At 42.9% G+C, this 15,737-nt stretch overlaps 1 protein-coding gene across 1 annotated transcript; it reads left to right on the top strand.

Annotated features, from left to right (window-relative positions):
* Positions 1 to 1,220: 1,220 nt before the first annotated feature.
* Positions 1,221 to 9,987, top strand: RHOU (ras homolog family member U). The gene is made up of 3 exons (XM_054022796.1): positions 1,221 to 2,067; positions 3,691 to 3,749; positions 6,883 to 9,987. The coding sequence occupies exons 1-3, from the start codon at positions 1,782 to 1,784 to the stop codon at positions 7,336 to 7,338; spliced, it is 801 nt and encodes a 266-aa protein (XP_053878771.1). The 5' UTR covers positions 1,221 to 1,781; the 3' UTR covers positions 7,339 to 9,987.
* Positions 9,988 to 15,737: the final 5,750 nt, after the last annotated feature.

Below are 15,737 nucleotides of genomic sequence, written 5' to 3' on the forward strand. Positions count from 1 at the left end.
AGCCCACTTCTTCGGATGCATATAGAGTGGAATAAATATTGAGGAGATATATATACATACACATACTATTGGAAAGTGCTCAGATGAAGTGGTGCTAGGATGGTATAAGAACCTATCTAAAACAGAACACACCTCTGGTTCTGTGATCTCTTCCTCCATACTGCCAAACCTTAGCCTGAAATAGTAGCAAAGTGTCTGTCTAGATTAGAAAGAAATGGTGCCTTTCTAAAACTTGAGTTAGCTAAAGTGACTTGAAACATTACTCAGCACCTTGTGTAGACACGGATTAACACTGTGAAGATCATGTTGTAATCCCAGGGGGAGCCCGTGATCTGGTGACACTGTTTTAAAGGTGTTAAAACTCAAATATCCCAGTTTATTCCTTTCACAGATGGAAGCATATCAAGTAGTCATTACTCCGTGCTCTTGTATTGTATATGCAAAGTACAAATACAATTAAGAGAACTTCCCCAGTAAAAATATACCTTGTATTAACCCTATTTTTTTGACATTGCCCTAAATGTAACCAGAGAGACAGAGAAACACGGATGGAAAAATCAAATAATACTGTTCTTTTTATGTAGCCTTTAGCTGTGCTCAAATAAATTTCTTCTCGTATTATGTCTCATTAATACTGATAAATTAGCTCCGGAAACTTTGTTTCCCTCTGTGAAATAGCCAGAGCTTTGACAAGATTAGACAGTTTTACAGAAATTACAGCTGAGCCTTGGGGGTGGAGGGAAGGGGACAGCGTGGAATGAGGAGAAAAAATAGCCAGTGGGAGGGAAGGTGAGGAAGAAGATAGAGAGGTGTCATGTGGGGGTTGGGGGGAGTAGGAGTCAGGAGAAGGCATAGGAGACAGGCTATGGAAAGGTGCCTGGCGTGGGAGACAAGGTCACCCAGAGTAGAGAGATGGAAGCGGGAGGAGAGCAAAGAGCGAGGCAGGAACCGGGGAAGAGGGCAAAGCACTGGAGGCGGGAGGAGGAGGAGGATCACTTGTCAGGAGGGAGGAAGGAGCCGGGATGGACGGAACAGCCTGGGGCAGGGCAGGCGGAGAAGTGGCCGCTTCCAGTCAATAGTCGCGGCGCGGATTGTTTCAGCGTTCGAAGGGGAAGCGATTTGGCCAATGAGAAGCGGCCCAGCCACTGCCGGGGCCCCACGACTCCGCAGAGGTTCGTGCCGCCGCCGGACTCCTTCTTCTCCAGTGGCCGCCGCGGTGGGCGGGCGAGGGGCGGCGGGGAGCGCTGTAGTGCCGCCTGTCGGGCAGCTCCTAGCGCCGGACTCCTCCCCCTGCCGCCGGCTTCCAGTGCATCATCGTGTCCTGTGGAGGCAGAGAGCCGGGGCTGGAGGCTCCTCAGTGTGCGGTGAGGCGAGTGCAGCGCGCATAGGGCTCCCGCTGCTGCCGCCACCCCCGTGCTCCGGGAAGGCCGGGATCGCGCCCGTTCACTCCCGCCGCTGGAGCTGGCTGCTGTTCCGCCCCTCCAGCCTTTCGCCGGGGCGAGCTGAGCGGCGGGGAAGCGGCTCAGGCGGCACCGCGCTGGCTCGGAGGAGCAGGAGCTGCCCCGGGCGCCCCGCACCGGCTGCTGGCGGGAGGATCTGGAGCCAGAGGAGACCGGCGAGGGGGAACTCGGCTCCCCGCCGGAGGAGCTGAGCTGCAGGGGCGGCTGACCCTGAAGGAGCAGGACACTCCCGTACCCAGGCTGGGCGCTGTGCCCCTCGCACCCCAGCCCAGTGGCTCTGATCCCCGCTCCGCAGAGCTCTCCTTCGCTGGTGCCAGGCGGATGCCGCCGCAGCAGGAGGGGGAGGCGGGCTACATCAGCAAGCCGCTGGCTGGCGGCTGCGAGGTGCCCCCGGTGCCCCCGCGCAGGGTCCGCAGCAGCCGGGCGGCGGCGCTGGGAGCGGCTCTGGGCAACAGATGCCGGGCCGGGGCGGGAGCCGAGCCGCGTCGCAGCATCAAGTGTGTCCTGGTGGGGGACGGGGCTGTGGGCAAGACCAGCCTGGTGGTGAGTTACACCACGAATGGGTACCCCACGGAGTACATCCCCACCGCCTTCGACAACTTCTCCGGTAAGGGGCCGCTGCAGGGGGAGGGAGGTGGGGAGACGAGCGTGGGGGCAGGTGGAAGGGGGGATTTCCTGGGGGACACCCCGCAACACTGGCGACCTGCTTGGGAATCTCCCATCCACCTCCCGGAGATGAACTGTCAGAGGGAAGGGGGAATACCCCTATGCCTCCCCCCCCTCCGAGGGATCTGCATGGATTTCCCTCTTCAGGGAGAAGTGAAATGGCCTGGCACTGGTGAAAGAGGAAATTCTTCCCCCTCCCCCCCCGCAGGTGGGGAAGGGAGCTGCCATGGGGCAGGCGAAAGGCCCACCCCGCAACGCTCGGGAGCAAACATCACCACCCATCGCCTCTTCTTCTCGGTGATGAATGCATGTTGGCCCATATTGTTAGCATGTAGCTTTTCTAGCTTTGTGCTTGTGCAATGCCCATATTTTACAGCTGTGTTCAGCCCTGCGCCCGGATAGGACTTTGCTTGTTTTTTTTTTTTTTTTTAAGGATTGTACTTTAGATCATGTTGGAAATATCAGTGTGTCACACCCTGCCTCCTTTAGTTGGGTTCTGCGGGCGGGGGGAGGGAGTAAATCCTTCATCTCCTCCTCTCTGTTTGTTCAGAACTGTGCTGGAAGGTGGCTGCAGAGATGGATGGGGCTCTTGAAACTGCATCCTGCCTTCTGAATTCTTTCAATTATATATCTTTGTCACTCTCTGAAAGTTTTAATAAGACTGTAGAGCCACATGAGGGTATTAAATATATGACTTTCTAGTCTCTCTACGCTTAAGTCCTGTGAGGTCTGCTGTGCTGGAGACGATTAGCTTCCTGGCACAAATCTGGGTGTCGAGCTTCAATATTAGGTTTTTTAATTTTCATAGAGCTGATCCAAACGGTCCCTTTCTGGGGGTACTTTATGTATGATTAGTAGCTAGAATTCTAGCTTTAAAAGTAATGTAACCATTCTAAATGATGGAAGATTGATTGGATGGCATGACTTCTCGGTATTATTGAAAATCAATACTGTGAAGCCTAGTGACCAAATAATAAATGAAACCTACACTATGGCTAAAAGCATTTTATATTTAAATAGCAAGAAAAAAATAGTGAGGCTGGGCTGTTTTATAAAAGATACCACCGTAGCCAGTGTTTGCACATGGTCACATATCAAGCTAGCTTGTTTTTAATGGCAAATTCTATAGTCAAAATTTCCAGTCGTGCAAGAAGAGGAGCTTCCCAATGGAAAATACAAATATTTGCATTGTCTTCCCAGTGATTTAAAACTGGGAAGGTTTTTTTGGGCCAGAGCTTTGAAAACACAAACGTGACAAGAAAACAAATCCTCTGTAACAAGAGAAGTAACCTAATTGTTTGGATCATTCTCTTTTTGTGTCATCAAAGAGTTTTAGTTCAGTGATTTGCTACTTCATCAGCAGCAGTGAAATGAATTGTAAAGCCCTGAAGGGTTTGTCTGTGCCTAAATGTTAGTGACAGACTTGGTTCCAGTTCTTCAAGTCATTAAATTAATTGAAGGGAAAACAAATGTTGAGGGAAGGCATGATTCTTTTTTCTTCTCTTTTTTTTTTTAATGAAAAATGTGTAAAGTCGAACTCATTACACCTTTTTCCTCTCCTAAGCTGTTGTGTCTGTTGATGGCAGACCCGTGAGACTTCAGCTCTGTGACACGGCTGGTCAGGTCAGTGAAGCTTCTTATTTCATTTAAGTGATGGGGGGAAGGGAGAAGTGTCAAACAAAATAGTCTTCCTAAAGACTTTATGGATTTAAAAGGAAATCCATTGTTTGATCATCTTATTAAATTTCCATCAGAGTAAGTAATTCTTAACCCACTATATAAGGTTGGTTGAGGAGTGTCATGTTGTTGGTTCAGACTGCTTCCCTGCTAACTTCACTGTCAGGTTGAATTCCCAGGGACTGTAAGTTCTCACTCAGACGTGTTGCCACTGACTTAATTTTATTTTTTTAATTATCTATAGGTTTAAAAGTGCTGCTGCTGGGGGAGTGGAGGGAGGATTCTGTATGTTTTGAGCACAGATACGAAGGCATGTGAAGGGTGTGGACAACTATTTTTATTGAGGGGGGTCTGGAAATTTAAAAAAAACCCTGTTGAAGATCCATTTCATGAGTAGTTTTGTACCATGATTACATTTGTCAACTCTTACTAAGATCAGATAAATGAGCTTCATTCTTAACTCAGTGCTTCCAGTATCAAGACACTCCCTAAATTTTTTTGGGGGGGGGGTCTAAAGCCACCCGAACCCCCCAGTTTTCCACACCCGTATGAAAACTCACATGCCTTACATAAGCATCTGGAATATGCATTCAGCCAAATAATGCAATACCATCTGAGGTAGCCAAGCATTAGCGAAAGCAGTGTGAAGAGAGTATGATGGCATCAGTAGACAAACCCCATTATCCTAATGAGCAGTGTTGTAGCTGGGCATTATAACAAAGATGTGAACTCAACTCTGTTCAGTACTGGCTTATACCCTGTGCAGTGCCAGCACTGCATTTTGCCTATACTTTTTGCAGTTGTAACCCAGGTTAAAAGAGTACAGAGCAGCCCCCTTTGAACAATAATATATGAGATGGGCCAGTAGGGTTGTCCCATAATGTAATACCCTGATGGAGGGCAAGGGGGCAGGGCAACACGCTGTTAGCTTCAGCTGAGATGTGAATTCAGAAGCAGAGCCTACCAGACGTAATTGTAACGATATCCTTGGTGATGGGGCCCCATGGAACGGCAAAAGCATTGGTTTCTGGAAGATTTGAAAAGTCCCAGTCACTTTTTGCTTTGGTTACTGCTATTAGTTCAGGAGTGTAAAAACTCCTTAGTGAAATAACCAGTGAAACTGCTCTCTTGTGTTTGCCTTTAAAAGGAATGGGTTGGGTGAAAACCAGTAAAATGAAGAAAATCATTCTGAGTATAGGATGCTTAATCAAATAAAATCTTGGTTGTGTGTGTGAGACAGCTTCAAAATGGGATTAGCATTTAAATAGGTAAAAACATACAGAAACATTGAGGGTTTGGTGTCATGATCCCAAAGGTGCAGCTCTGCAGTCCCGGGATCTAGCAGTGAGACAAAGAATGTCTGCAGACTGTACTTGTAATATAAATGACCATGCATCCTCTCTACAGAAATCTCCCTTAAGATCTGGTTTTGGCTTTTGAAACCATTGAATCCTGCAAAATTTCATAATGCCTTGCAAGAACATGGGGCGATGTCTTTTTTTAATTGGCTTCATTGCTGCACAATACAGAACACTTTGTAAAGATGGTTTCTTTTAAGCCAAATGGTGAGAATCCTGCATTGCTGTCTTGCTGCCTGAGAGGTTTAATCTGAGAATCAAGAGAACTAATGAAGCCTGCTTTCTTGACTCTTGTTTTATAACCTGTTGTCAACCTTTGCATTACCACTGAAAGAAATTTATTTAAGTGGAATGGGACTTTTGAGGCTTTTAATGGGCTTTAAACAACTGCATATCCTAAACTCTTCAGAAGCTTTCAAGTAAAATCTTAAATCCCGACAAATTAACATGTAACTTGCAATTCAGCAGTAAAATATTGTTCCTAGAGAGGCATTGTTGACTTTATTTGCTCTTTGCTCTTCTTAATTTAAGGCCCTGTGAGAGCATGGTGAATTTTAATTAAAATGTCATCATGGCTGAACCAAATCCTACCTGTTTAGGCTGTTAGTGTTACTGTGCTTTTATCCTGCTGTCAGCATAAAATCAGGCTATGCATAGTTAATCCTTGCCTCATTTTGCATTCTTCACTTGCAGTTCTTTGAGCTGCTGTGATAAGTGAGAATGCCACGATGGCCAAGTCTTCTGTTACCTTTTAGGTGTCATCTACATCAGTGGTTTTCAACCTTTTTTCATTTGTGGATCCCTAAAAAATGTTGAAAGGAGGTGCAGACGCCTTTGGAAATCTTAGACCTAGATCCGTGGACCACAGGTTGAAAACCACTGATCTACATTATGTTAGTTGATTCCTCAAGATAAAAATCAGAGCCTTGCATTGTAGATCTTTATTTTAAAGGCGGGAAAGAGAGAGAGGGAAAAAAATGTCATTAAGTGTGATGGTAGCAAGAAAAATGAACACAAAATAGTAGGGAGGTCATCTTTTATTTTAATTTCCTGTAGGTTGCTATTGAACCTTCATTTATTTAAGATGATTCTTGTGTGGGAACACTTGCCAGCTGCATTGTCCCAGTGCTCTTGTCTGTATCTCAACATATGGATAGTGTGATCAGCATTGCGGGGGGAGGGAGGTGCATTTTAAATCTGAGCTGATCCATGATTGAGCTCTGTTAAAGGTGAATTTACACCCTCCCTCTCACCCCCTATTTACTGCGTGTTCATCACCTGTGTACCTTAGCCTGCACTCCACCTATACAGTCTGGCTCTTCTGTTGAGTTACGGCAGAAGGGCATAAATACAAACACCCAAGAAAGGCTTAAAGCATTCAAAAGAAATCAGCAGTGTTAGAGAATCTTAAATACCTTAAAAAGATATTGTTTGGCCCTGTGCCCATGGAGTCGATGGCAAAATTTCAGTTAACGTCCATGTTGCAGGATGAAGCAGAAATTTGGCATATGTATGGCTTCTTCTATGAAAACACCATGTTCTGTTGTACACAAGTTACATTTGTGCCTATGTGAGAAGAACAGTTAAACTTGATCCTTTCTTTATTCATTCAGTAGTTCAAATCTCTAGAATGGGAAGTATTTAGGAACTGGTAAGGGTGGTACCTTTATAATTTTTAATGCTATTTTTATTCAGCAGTAATGTTGCTTTGCTTTGCGCAGGATGAATTTGACAAGCTTAGACCGCTGTGCTACACCAACACAGACATCTTCTTGCTGTGCTTCAGTGTTGTGAGCCCTTCCTCCTTCCAGAACGTGAGTGAAAAGTGGGTTCCTGAAATACGATGCCACTGCCCCAAAGCTCCTATTATTCTGGTTGGGACACAGTCGGACCTCCGAGAGGATGTCAAAGTTCTCATTGAGCTGGACAAGTGCAAAGAAAAGCCTGTTGCAGAAGAGGCCGCAAAGCTCTGTGCTGAGGAAATAAAAGCAGCGTCTTACATCGAGTGCTCAGCTTTGACTCAGAAAAATCTCAAAGAGGTCTTTGACGCGGCCATTGTCGCTGGCATTCAATACTCGGATACCCAGCACCAACCAAAGAAATCCAAGTGCAGGACTCCAGACAAAATGAAAAACCTCTCCAAATCTTGGTGGAAAAAGTACTGTTGTTTTGTATAGTATTTGCAAGGACCTACATGTTGCTCTAGTGAAATCAAATAGAAGCTATATTAGCTTAAATCTCACTCTGTATTCTCCAAGTGTGTAGCATAGATCCACAAGTGTGTATATGTTGCTATTAGAAATCTCAATTTCCCTTTCTCTTTTGAGGGAGATGGAAGAACACATAGGTAGGAAGTTCCTGTTAAATCAGGTTAAGGAATTTCTGCTTTCGCCTGTCTAATGTCAGAGTTTCCGGACTAGTCTCACGTTAAGGAATACATTTGTGATGTTAGAAATTGTACAAAGGGTTTGACTTTCTGTATCATAATGTATATAAAAGAGGGAGGAACAAAACCGAGGCCTTTGCGGATAGGGCTATTTAGAAGAAACAAAGGACTATGGAAATATAGAGCTCTATATAGATGGACAATTTTTAAAAACTAACATTGTGCCTCCAAAATGACATTTTAGCTTTAAAAATATACTCCCTCTTTCCCCCATCTCCTTCCCTCAACCACTTCAGGGGGGACTTTAACAATGTGGAACAAGAGGTGGAATCTTCCCACAAATGCTGCTGCTTGAAAGGTCATGCATATACCTCCAGCCAGGGCCGGCTTTAGGCCGATTCCCTCGAATCGGGCTGCGCGCCTAAGAGGGCCCCACGCTCTGGGTCTTTGGCGGCACTTCGGCGGCGGGCCCCGCACTTCCTAAAGCCAGCCCTGCCTCCAGCACGTTGTTAGACTGCCTAACACGTTAAGTAACTGACGTAATTGCATCTTATTTGTAGCCTCCTGACTGGGAAATCCTTTTTTCCCTCTTTCTCTCTCTTTCACGCGCAGTAATGTGCACGCCCAATGAACATTACAAAGTCCTACTTTGTTACATTTTGAATAGTTGTGGGTGCCTTTGTATTTATACAGACACCATGACAGTTCATTTAGATCAATTGAAAGAATGTAAATGCTGTTTTTTAAAAGGAATGCAACAAATGTCCATATAGCACCACACAAAATGTATCTGTTTTAAGCCTACAAATATGAACTTCAGAATGTTCCTCGTTGAGGGATTTTCATGCTGCCAGTTAAATGAAAGGCCTATAAAAAAGGCAGCTTACGTGCCATAACCAAACACCAGAAAAGTGATACTTCTATGTCCTGTTTCTGATGCTGTTTTGAACAAAGTTCATATTTGTTTCCAAAGGAAGCAGTTGTTGGTGGCTTAAACTTGTCTTAGATTATAGTCGCAAAATTGTGTTGAAACAATCAGTGAAATTTAACTGATTCTTTCCCAGATACCTTCAACAAATTAAAGTGAAGTGTGTTTAAAATGTCATTTAGTGGTTTGTCTATTCAGATATGCATCAAATGTGACACAATTTTTGGTCTAACAAAACCTGCTGAATTCCAGTCTGCTTTGTTTTAGGGTATCAGTGGGTTAATTTGTAAGATGTGGTTAACTCTGATGCCAGTGTCTGCACAGTGAGTGAAAAGCCTTAGTTTGTATTGTCTGACTTTTTTTCATGGCCCCAGCTTGCTTTGTTCTATATACTCCAAGCTCAGTTATGTTCTGGCTTTATTTTTCCTTTGGCAGCAGCCTTAAAGCGAGCCTTTGTTCAGAGTCTTCAATTAAATTGGAATTTTAACTGTTCACAATTTCTTTCTCATCATAACAAAATGGATGTCTGATTATAAGAAAATTATGGAAGCCATTTGAATTGATAAAGTTGGCCACAATTTACCTCCTGGCCTACTTAAAGTAAATGACATTATGTAAATGCATTCTGGGATATATTGGCTTAAGTGCCGGAAGCAAAATTTTCCTCTGTTAAAGCAAAATGAATGCATAACATTCCATAGCTGAACTTCAAAAATGCAATAAAAAACCTTTTACTAAAGTCCATGCGATCTATTCAATAAAAATATGTTGGCTTATGCATTGGGGCAGCCTGGAAAATCAGTTTCCATAACACAAAATTGGGAGAATGTATTTTAACTTAGTTGCATGCGGTCCATAATGTTTAATGGTTGTGAAATTAACAGCTGAGTCTTGATATTCCTCAATGTAATGCTCTGACATGATTTCAAATATATGGAGTCATACTGACAATTTGAAGATGATGAAGCTAGATTTTTCTTGTGTATTTTGCTTTTCTGTAAAATGGACACAATTGGTTTAAAATGTGGATTTTAGAAAAGGAGGTGAAAGTGAACAGCACCCATTGCAAAAATAACTGAATTTGTTCCATAAGATTTTGATCCTCCATATTGTACCATACCAAAAGCAGACAGTTATATTTTTATAAGTAGCCTGTTTCATAGTGTCTGGAGTAGCATAACCTTTAAATGTATCCAGCTGTGACTGTTTCTGAAAATGTGATGTATATAAGACTTGTTATAGCCCTTTACTAGGTGTATGTGTAATAAAGTCTAATAATTTCATGGATACTGCTATACATGGGGCTACACAGGGTCTAGATTTAGAAATGTTACTTTTAAAATCACCAGTATTTTACAAGTGCAAGTGAGGGGAGATATCTCCATGTAGTCTATAATCTCATGTGCCTTATGAAATTCTCTTCTGTTTTCTAAGTGTAGGCTATACGGCAAAACATGTTTCATGTGAGAATGATATAAATGAGGTATTTGAAAATAAATTCTGATCAGTGTATTTGTCTGCCTGTTTTACCAATAGTTTTATGCTGAAAGCCTCTCTGCTTCATAGCATTATGTCTTGCATAACATTCAGCCAGTACAAGGCTACTTTAATGTCCCGGGGACATATATCCTAGACGAATGTCAAGTACATTGCTGGTGCTTAACAAATAATAAGCAAGATTTTTTAAAAATTAATTTAATTTGGAGATGGGACTGAGCAAGAACAGTGGATCCCTACCTCCCTGTTCTTCCTGCACCCAGTTCAAAATTCTGGAAGTTTGGGATGTTTGCTGTGAGCCACTGGTCTCAGATTATCTCTATAAGGAGCCTGACTGGAACACTGAATCCCAATATATCTATACTTTTACTTTTGATCCCTTTGCTACAGCGCAGGCTTCTCCCACCATGAATAACGATCCCACACATCTAGAAGAACAGAGCATAGACTGTATTCACTTTCTCATTTCACTTGTTTGTATACAGCTGATCAGCTGTAAGCTATTTTGGTAGTCTGTAACTAGTACTCTTTTCTTAACAATACTTAACCTTCATATGCTTTTCATCTTCAGAGCTTTTTACCAATATTAACTGATACTTTTAGGATCCTGTGCCTACTCAAATATGTTTTATCCCCTTTGTTTCCCCACCTGTCAAGAAAACTGAGTTGAATTGAAGTTCCTTGGCCAAGGCTGCAACAGGAGTCAGTAGAAGCTCTGTGTTTGCCATTTAATATTTGTGTTGAGGACCAATTAAAACTAGACCATCCCTGACAGGTGTTTCTCTAACCTGTTCTTAAAAACCTCCAATGATGGGGATTCTTTCTATAGCTCCTTTGGAAGTCTATTCCAGAGCTTAACTACCCTTCTATTCAGAATGTTTTTCTAATATCTAACCTAAATCTCCCTTGCTGCAGATTAAGCCCATTACTTCTTGTCCTACCTTCAGTGGACATAGAGAACAATTGATAACTGTCCTTTTTATAACAGCCCTTACCATATTTGAAGACTTAGCAGGTACTTCCTGAGTCTTCTTTTCTCAAGATTAAAGAGACAGAGGTTTGGTTTTTTTAACCTTTTATCACAGGTCAGGTTTTTAAAACTTTTTATCATTTTTGTTGCTTCTGTTCAACAGTGCTACTGCCTAGCCAGTTATTCCCCATTTTGTAGTTGTGCATTTGATTTTTCCTTCATGAGTGTAATACTTTGCACTTGTCTTTATTGAATTTCTTCTTGATTTTTAGACCAATTCTCCAATTTGTTACGGTCATTTTGAATTCTAATCCTGTCCTCTAAAGTGCTAGCAACTCCTCTAAGATTGGTGTCATCTGCAAATTTTATGAACATACTCTCCACTCTATTATCCAAGTCATTAATGAAAATATTGAATAATACCAGATTCATGACGGAACCCTGTGGGACCCCTTTTCCCCTTAGATTTTCTTCCCATGGGACCTTACCTGCCACTTCTGAGTTTGTTAAAGTCTTTTTTTATTTTGAAGTTCATTGTCCTTAGTCTGAGGCACTCACTTTGATCACTTTCACCCAAATTGCCTTCAGTCTTCAGATTCGCTGCCAGTTCCTCCCTGTTGGTCAGAATTCAGTCTAAAATGGCTGCCCCACAGTTACTTCCTGAACAAGCCATACCCCTCTCTACCAATATTCCAGTCATGATATCCCACTAAGTCTCAATGCAAATTAAGTAATAATTTAGCTTATGTATTAAAACTTCCAATTTATCCTTATCCCTCCCCCCCCATGCTCCTTGCATTCGTGTATGGACATTAAGGTGTTGAGCTGATTCCCCCACTGTTTTTCCTCTTGTTGGTCCTACAACCCTATTGCAATTTTTAATGTCCCGCCAACATCTAGACCTGGGTTATTATAATCTTTTCTTATATTTACCTATTGGCTTTTGTCATCTGCCCCCTTTGAACCTAATTTAAAGCCCTCCTTATTAGGTTGGTGGGTTGGTGTGCAAAGATGCTTTTCCCCTTGGTCAGATGGCCCCCATTTCTTTCTAGCAATCCTCCTTCCTGGAACAGTATCTCATGGTCGAGGAAGCCAAAGCTCTCCTGTCCAACCCATATGCACAGCTATTGTGTTACAGAAGGGAAGAGATATGTAGTGAGAATGGGAGTGTCAGAAGTGCTGAGTATCGTGTTTCTCCCGCCCCACCATGAGTAATGCCAACGCTTACTGCTTTTGAAAATCCCACTTATGATTTAGGCCCCTGTAGCTTTTTACCTTCTCTGCTCTTAACAGAGTCAGCCTGACCACTATTCGTTATTGCTTCATTTAAACTATTGGAATATTGACGTCCTAAGCTAGAGATCCTCATTCAGTTTGCAAACCAGCATTACCCTACAAACTTACAAACCATTCACACTTTGTCACCATGTGAATGAAATTTTAAGCAGCCCAAGTAGTTCCACTGAAATCAATGATGGTGTACGGTTCTGGCCAATATCAGTAAGGGTATAATAGTCTGTATTATACTACTGATCGTGTGCTGCAAGTTAAGATACAACTCAGACTTCCTCACTTTTTCTCCGTAACCCCCTCTCTTAGGCTACATCTACACTGGCCCTTTTGTCAGTAAAACTTTTGTCGGTCATGGGTGTGAATCCCCCTCCCCCAACCGACAAAAGTTTTACTGATGAAAAGCGCCGGTGTGGACAGTGCTTTGTCAGCAGGAGATGCTCTCCGGTTGACAAAGCTACTGCCTCTCGCTGGGGGTGGTTTTATTTTGCTGGCAGGAGAGCTCTCCTGCTGGCAAAGAGCGTCTACACTGGAAACCTTACACCTGCACAGCTGTAGCAGCACAAGTCTTAGAGGGTTTTTATCTATGCAACTATTGCAAACCATCTAATTATACATACAGTGGGAAGCAGAGAGACAAATGATTAATAAGCTATTTTTCCCACAGCCAGAGTTTCTGCTGTTGAAAATAAAATATGTATATTCTCTCCTTCCTGTTCCTTTTATGAATATGATAGCAAATGACGAATGCTAGAAGGAGTATTTACGTTAGCAATCTGCACAATGAAAATACAGGACAGTAGTCTGAACTGCCAGCAGGATTCATTTCTAGCAAGTACCTGCTGCTTAAGCACATCTGCCCCTGCCTATGCCTTTGAGGAATGGGTTTCACTTAGTTTGCACACGTAATCTGAAACATATAAGTCTTTGAAATGAGATCAGGCCCTAGGTTGATGCTATGTTGTAATGTTGCCTCTGTGGAGGAAACCATTGTGCTATTTGCATACTGATTTTCAGAAAAAGCCTGCCTTATCCAAATACTCAGGATCTAACTACTTCTCCAAATTCCTTTGCACATGTAAATATTAATTGGGTAAAAACAACTTCAGATTTTCAGACCAGTGGTTTGTACATCAAGTAGCTATATAAGCTGCTTTTTTATATACCCAGACATCTGGACAACACCAAGCGTGGATTAAGTAGATCTGACTGTACTTTGCACAATGGTAACTTTGTACACGTGCATTCTGTTATGATCAAAAGGCCCCTTCAGCCGCCCTGCCTGAGATATTGGGTGAGGTGGCAGCTGAGCCTGATAAGAACACATTGAAGTAAGTCCATTGTAAATAAGGTTTTCCAGTAATGCTAAAATCTGTCATTTTGTGATGGGTGGAAGTTCCTGAGGGGTGGGGGTGGGGTTTTTTTTTTTTTTCATTATATCAAACCCAAGTGCTTAAAAAAAAAAAGTTGTGACCTATCCTCCTGAGGGAGAAAATATACTTTTACCTATTTTTTTAGTGTGTTTATTTAGAGCATTGGATAGCACTTTAGGCTTACTTTAAAGCTGATTGGAGTCAATGGCAGAGCTTTAGCATTGATTTCAGTGTGCTTTTGGATCAGGCATAGTCAGTTCTGCCCCAAGCCTGGGCCTACATGTAACTTTACATATGCAAGTCGTCCTGTTGCACTCAATGGGACAACTCATGTGCATAAATGTTTGCATGAATGAGGCAGCACTCAATTTCTTCTGTTTGTGCTGGAAATGAGGAGGAAAAAACAACCAGGAACATGTAATTGTAAAGTGAGGAAAATTTGGCAAGTGTAGGCCTAGAAAGTACTTTCATAATAATAAATACAAAATATTGACTAGACTTCAGGTTAATAGCAACTCCTTATAAACCAATATGGTCAATTTAAATATAGCAGCCAGTGAAAAGAATGTAGGCCTAATAGAATTACGGTTGTTCATTACACATTTAGTTCAGTCTTCACTGCTGGTATAAACTGAGCAAAAAACAGTTGTGTGATTTGAATGGATTTTACCATCTGATATGGACAGGGCTGGCTCCAGGGTTTTGGCCGCCCCAAGCAGCCAAAAAAAAAAAAAAAGCCGCAATCATGATTGCGATTTGCGGCGGCAATTCAGTGGGAGGTCCTTCGCTCCGAGCGGGAGTGAGGGACCGTCCGCCGAATTGCCGCCGAATAGCTGGACCTGCCGCCCCTCTCCGGAGCGGCTGCCCCAAGCACCTGCTTGCCAGGCTGGTGCCTGGAGCCGGCCCTGGGTATGGAGCAGCTTTCAGTGCTGGTGATTTATTTCTCCAATGTATTTTAATGGGAGAAATAAAGCAATGTTGTATATAAAAAAGGCACGAACCCCCCACTTGGATTTCCTTAGTTGTTTTATTCATCAGAGAAATGGTTTCCAAGGAGTGGGAGTGGCAGCCTTCCCTGCTTGCAGAAGACAACACAACTATCACTCCAGCTAGCACACTGCCCTTCTTCATAGACCTACTCCTGCTCAGTTAAACACAGATGCAGTTAGGAACAGTAGTTGCTTGTTCCCTGGCACTTCTAACCAAAATAAACACAGCAGACACATTGGACCTGATTCTGTTGTCACTTATTTCAGATAAATGAGTAAATCCATTGTAGTCAGTGGAGTTTTGTCTGTATAAACTAGTGTAAAGTGAGATCACAACTGGATCCATAGATTCCTGTTTGGCTTGTGTGGGCATGTGTATGTTGCCTTTAGTTGCCTGGTTAACACCCCCCCCCCCCCCCGTCCCCTACTATCTCAAGGAAATATCTTACAATGGATACAAAACAGGATGATACAGCTTTTCCCCCTGTAGCCTCATTCCTAGGAGGCATATTGGCCCTGTTCCTCAAATTTCTTACGCTCTATGGGGTGATCTGCAACCAATCCACCCGCCGCCCTGACATCCCTTGCAGATCATAACTTGCCAATTTTGTACATAAATGTTAATTTAAACAAAAAGAGCTGATTTAAGTAGCTACCTCATCCATGCCCATTATCTCAAAATCCTTTGGTATCGCTTATCTGAGGAAGGCTCAGGCTCAGCAAGTATAGTCCCAACCTAAACTTCTCAGCATAAATAATTCTGCGCAATAATTTTTAAAATTTACATTCCCATAGCAAACAACCCAATATATCCGCTTAAAGTCTCCAGACTCTTGTCTGTATACTAGCTTCAATTTTTTACCCTTCTTTCACTAATAGTCATTGTAGATGCTATTTGTAACAATGGCAGGTAAAACATTTTCAGACAGCAACAGAGAGTCCTGTGGCACCTTTAAGACTAACAGATGTATGGGAGCATACGCTTTCGTGGGTGAATGCCCACTTCGTCAGACGCATGTACGTCAATGCCACAGGACTCTCTGTTGCTTTTTACAGATCCAGACTAACACGGCTACCCTTCTGATACTTGATTTTCAGACAGAAAAGTGATTTTTAAGTTGAACTTGTCTGTTTAAAGCTAGT

Source organism: Malaclemys terrapin, chromosome 3 (genome assembly GCF_027887155.1).
Source record: "Malaclemys terrapin pileata isolate rMalTer1 chromosome 3, rMalTer1.hap1, whole genome shotgun sequence".
Classification (NCBI taxonomy): Eukaryota; Metazoa; Chordata; order Testudines; family Emydidae; genus Malaclemys; species Malaclemys terrapin.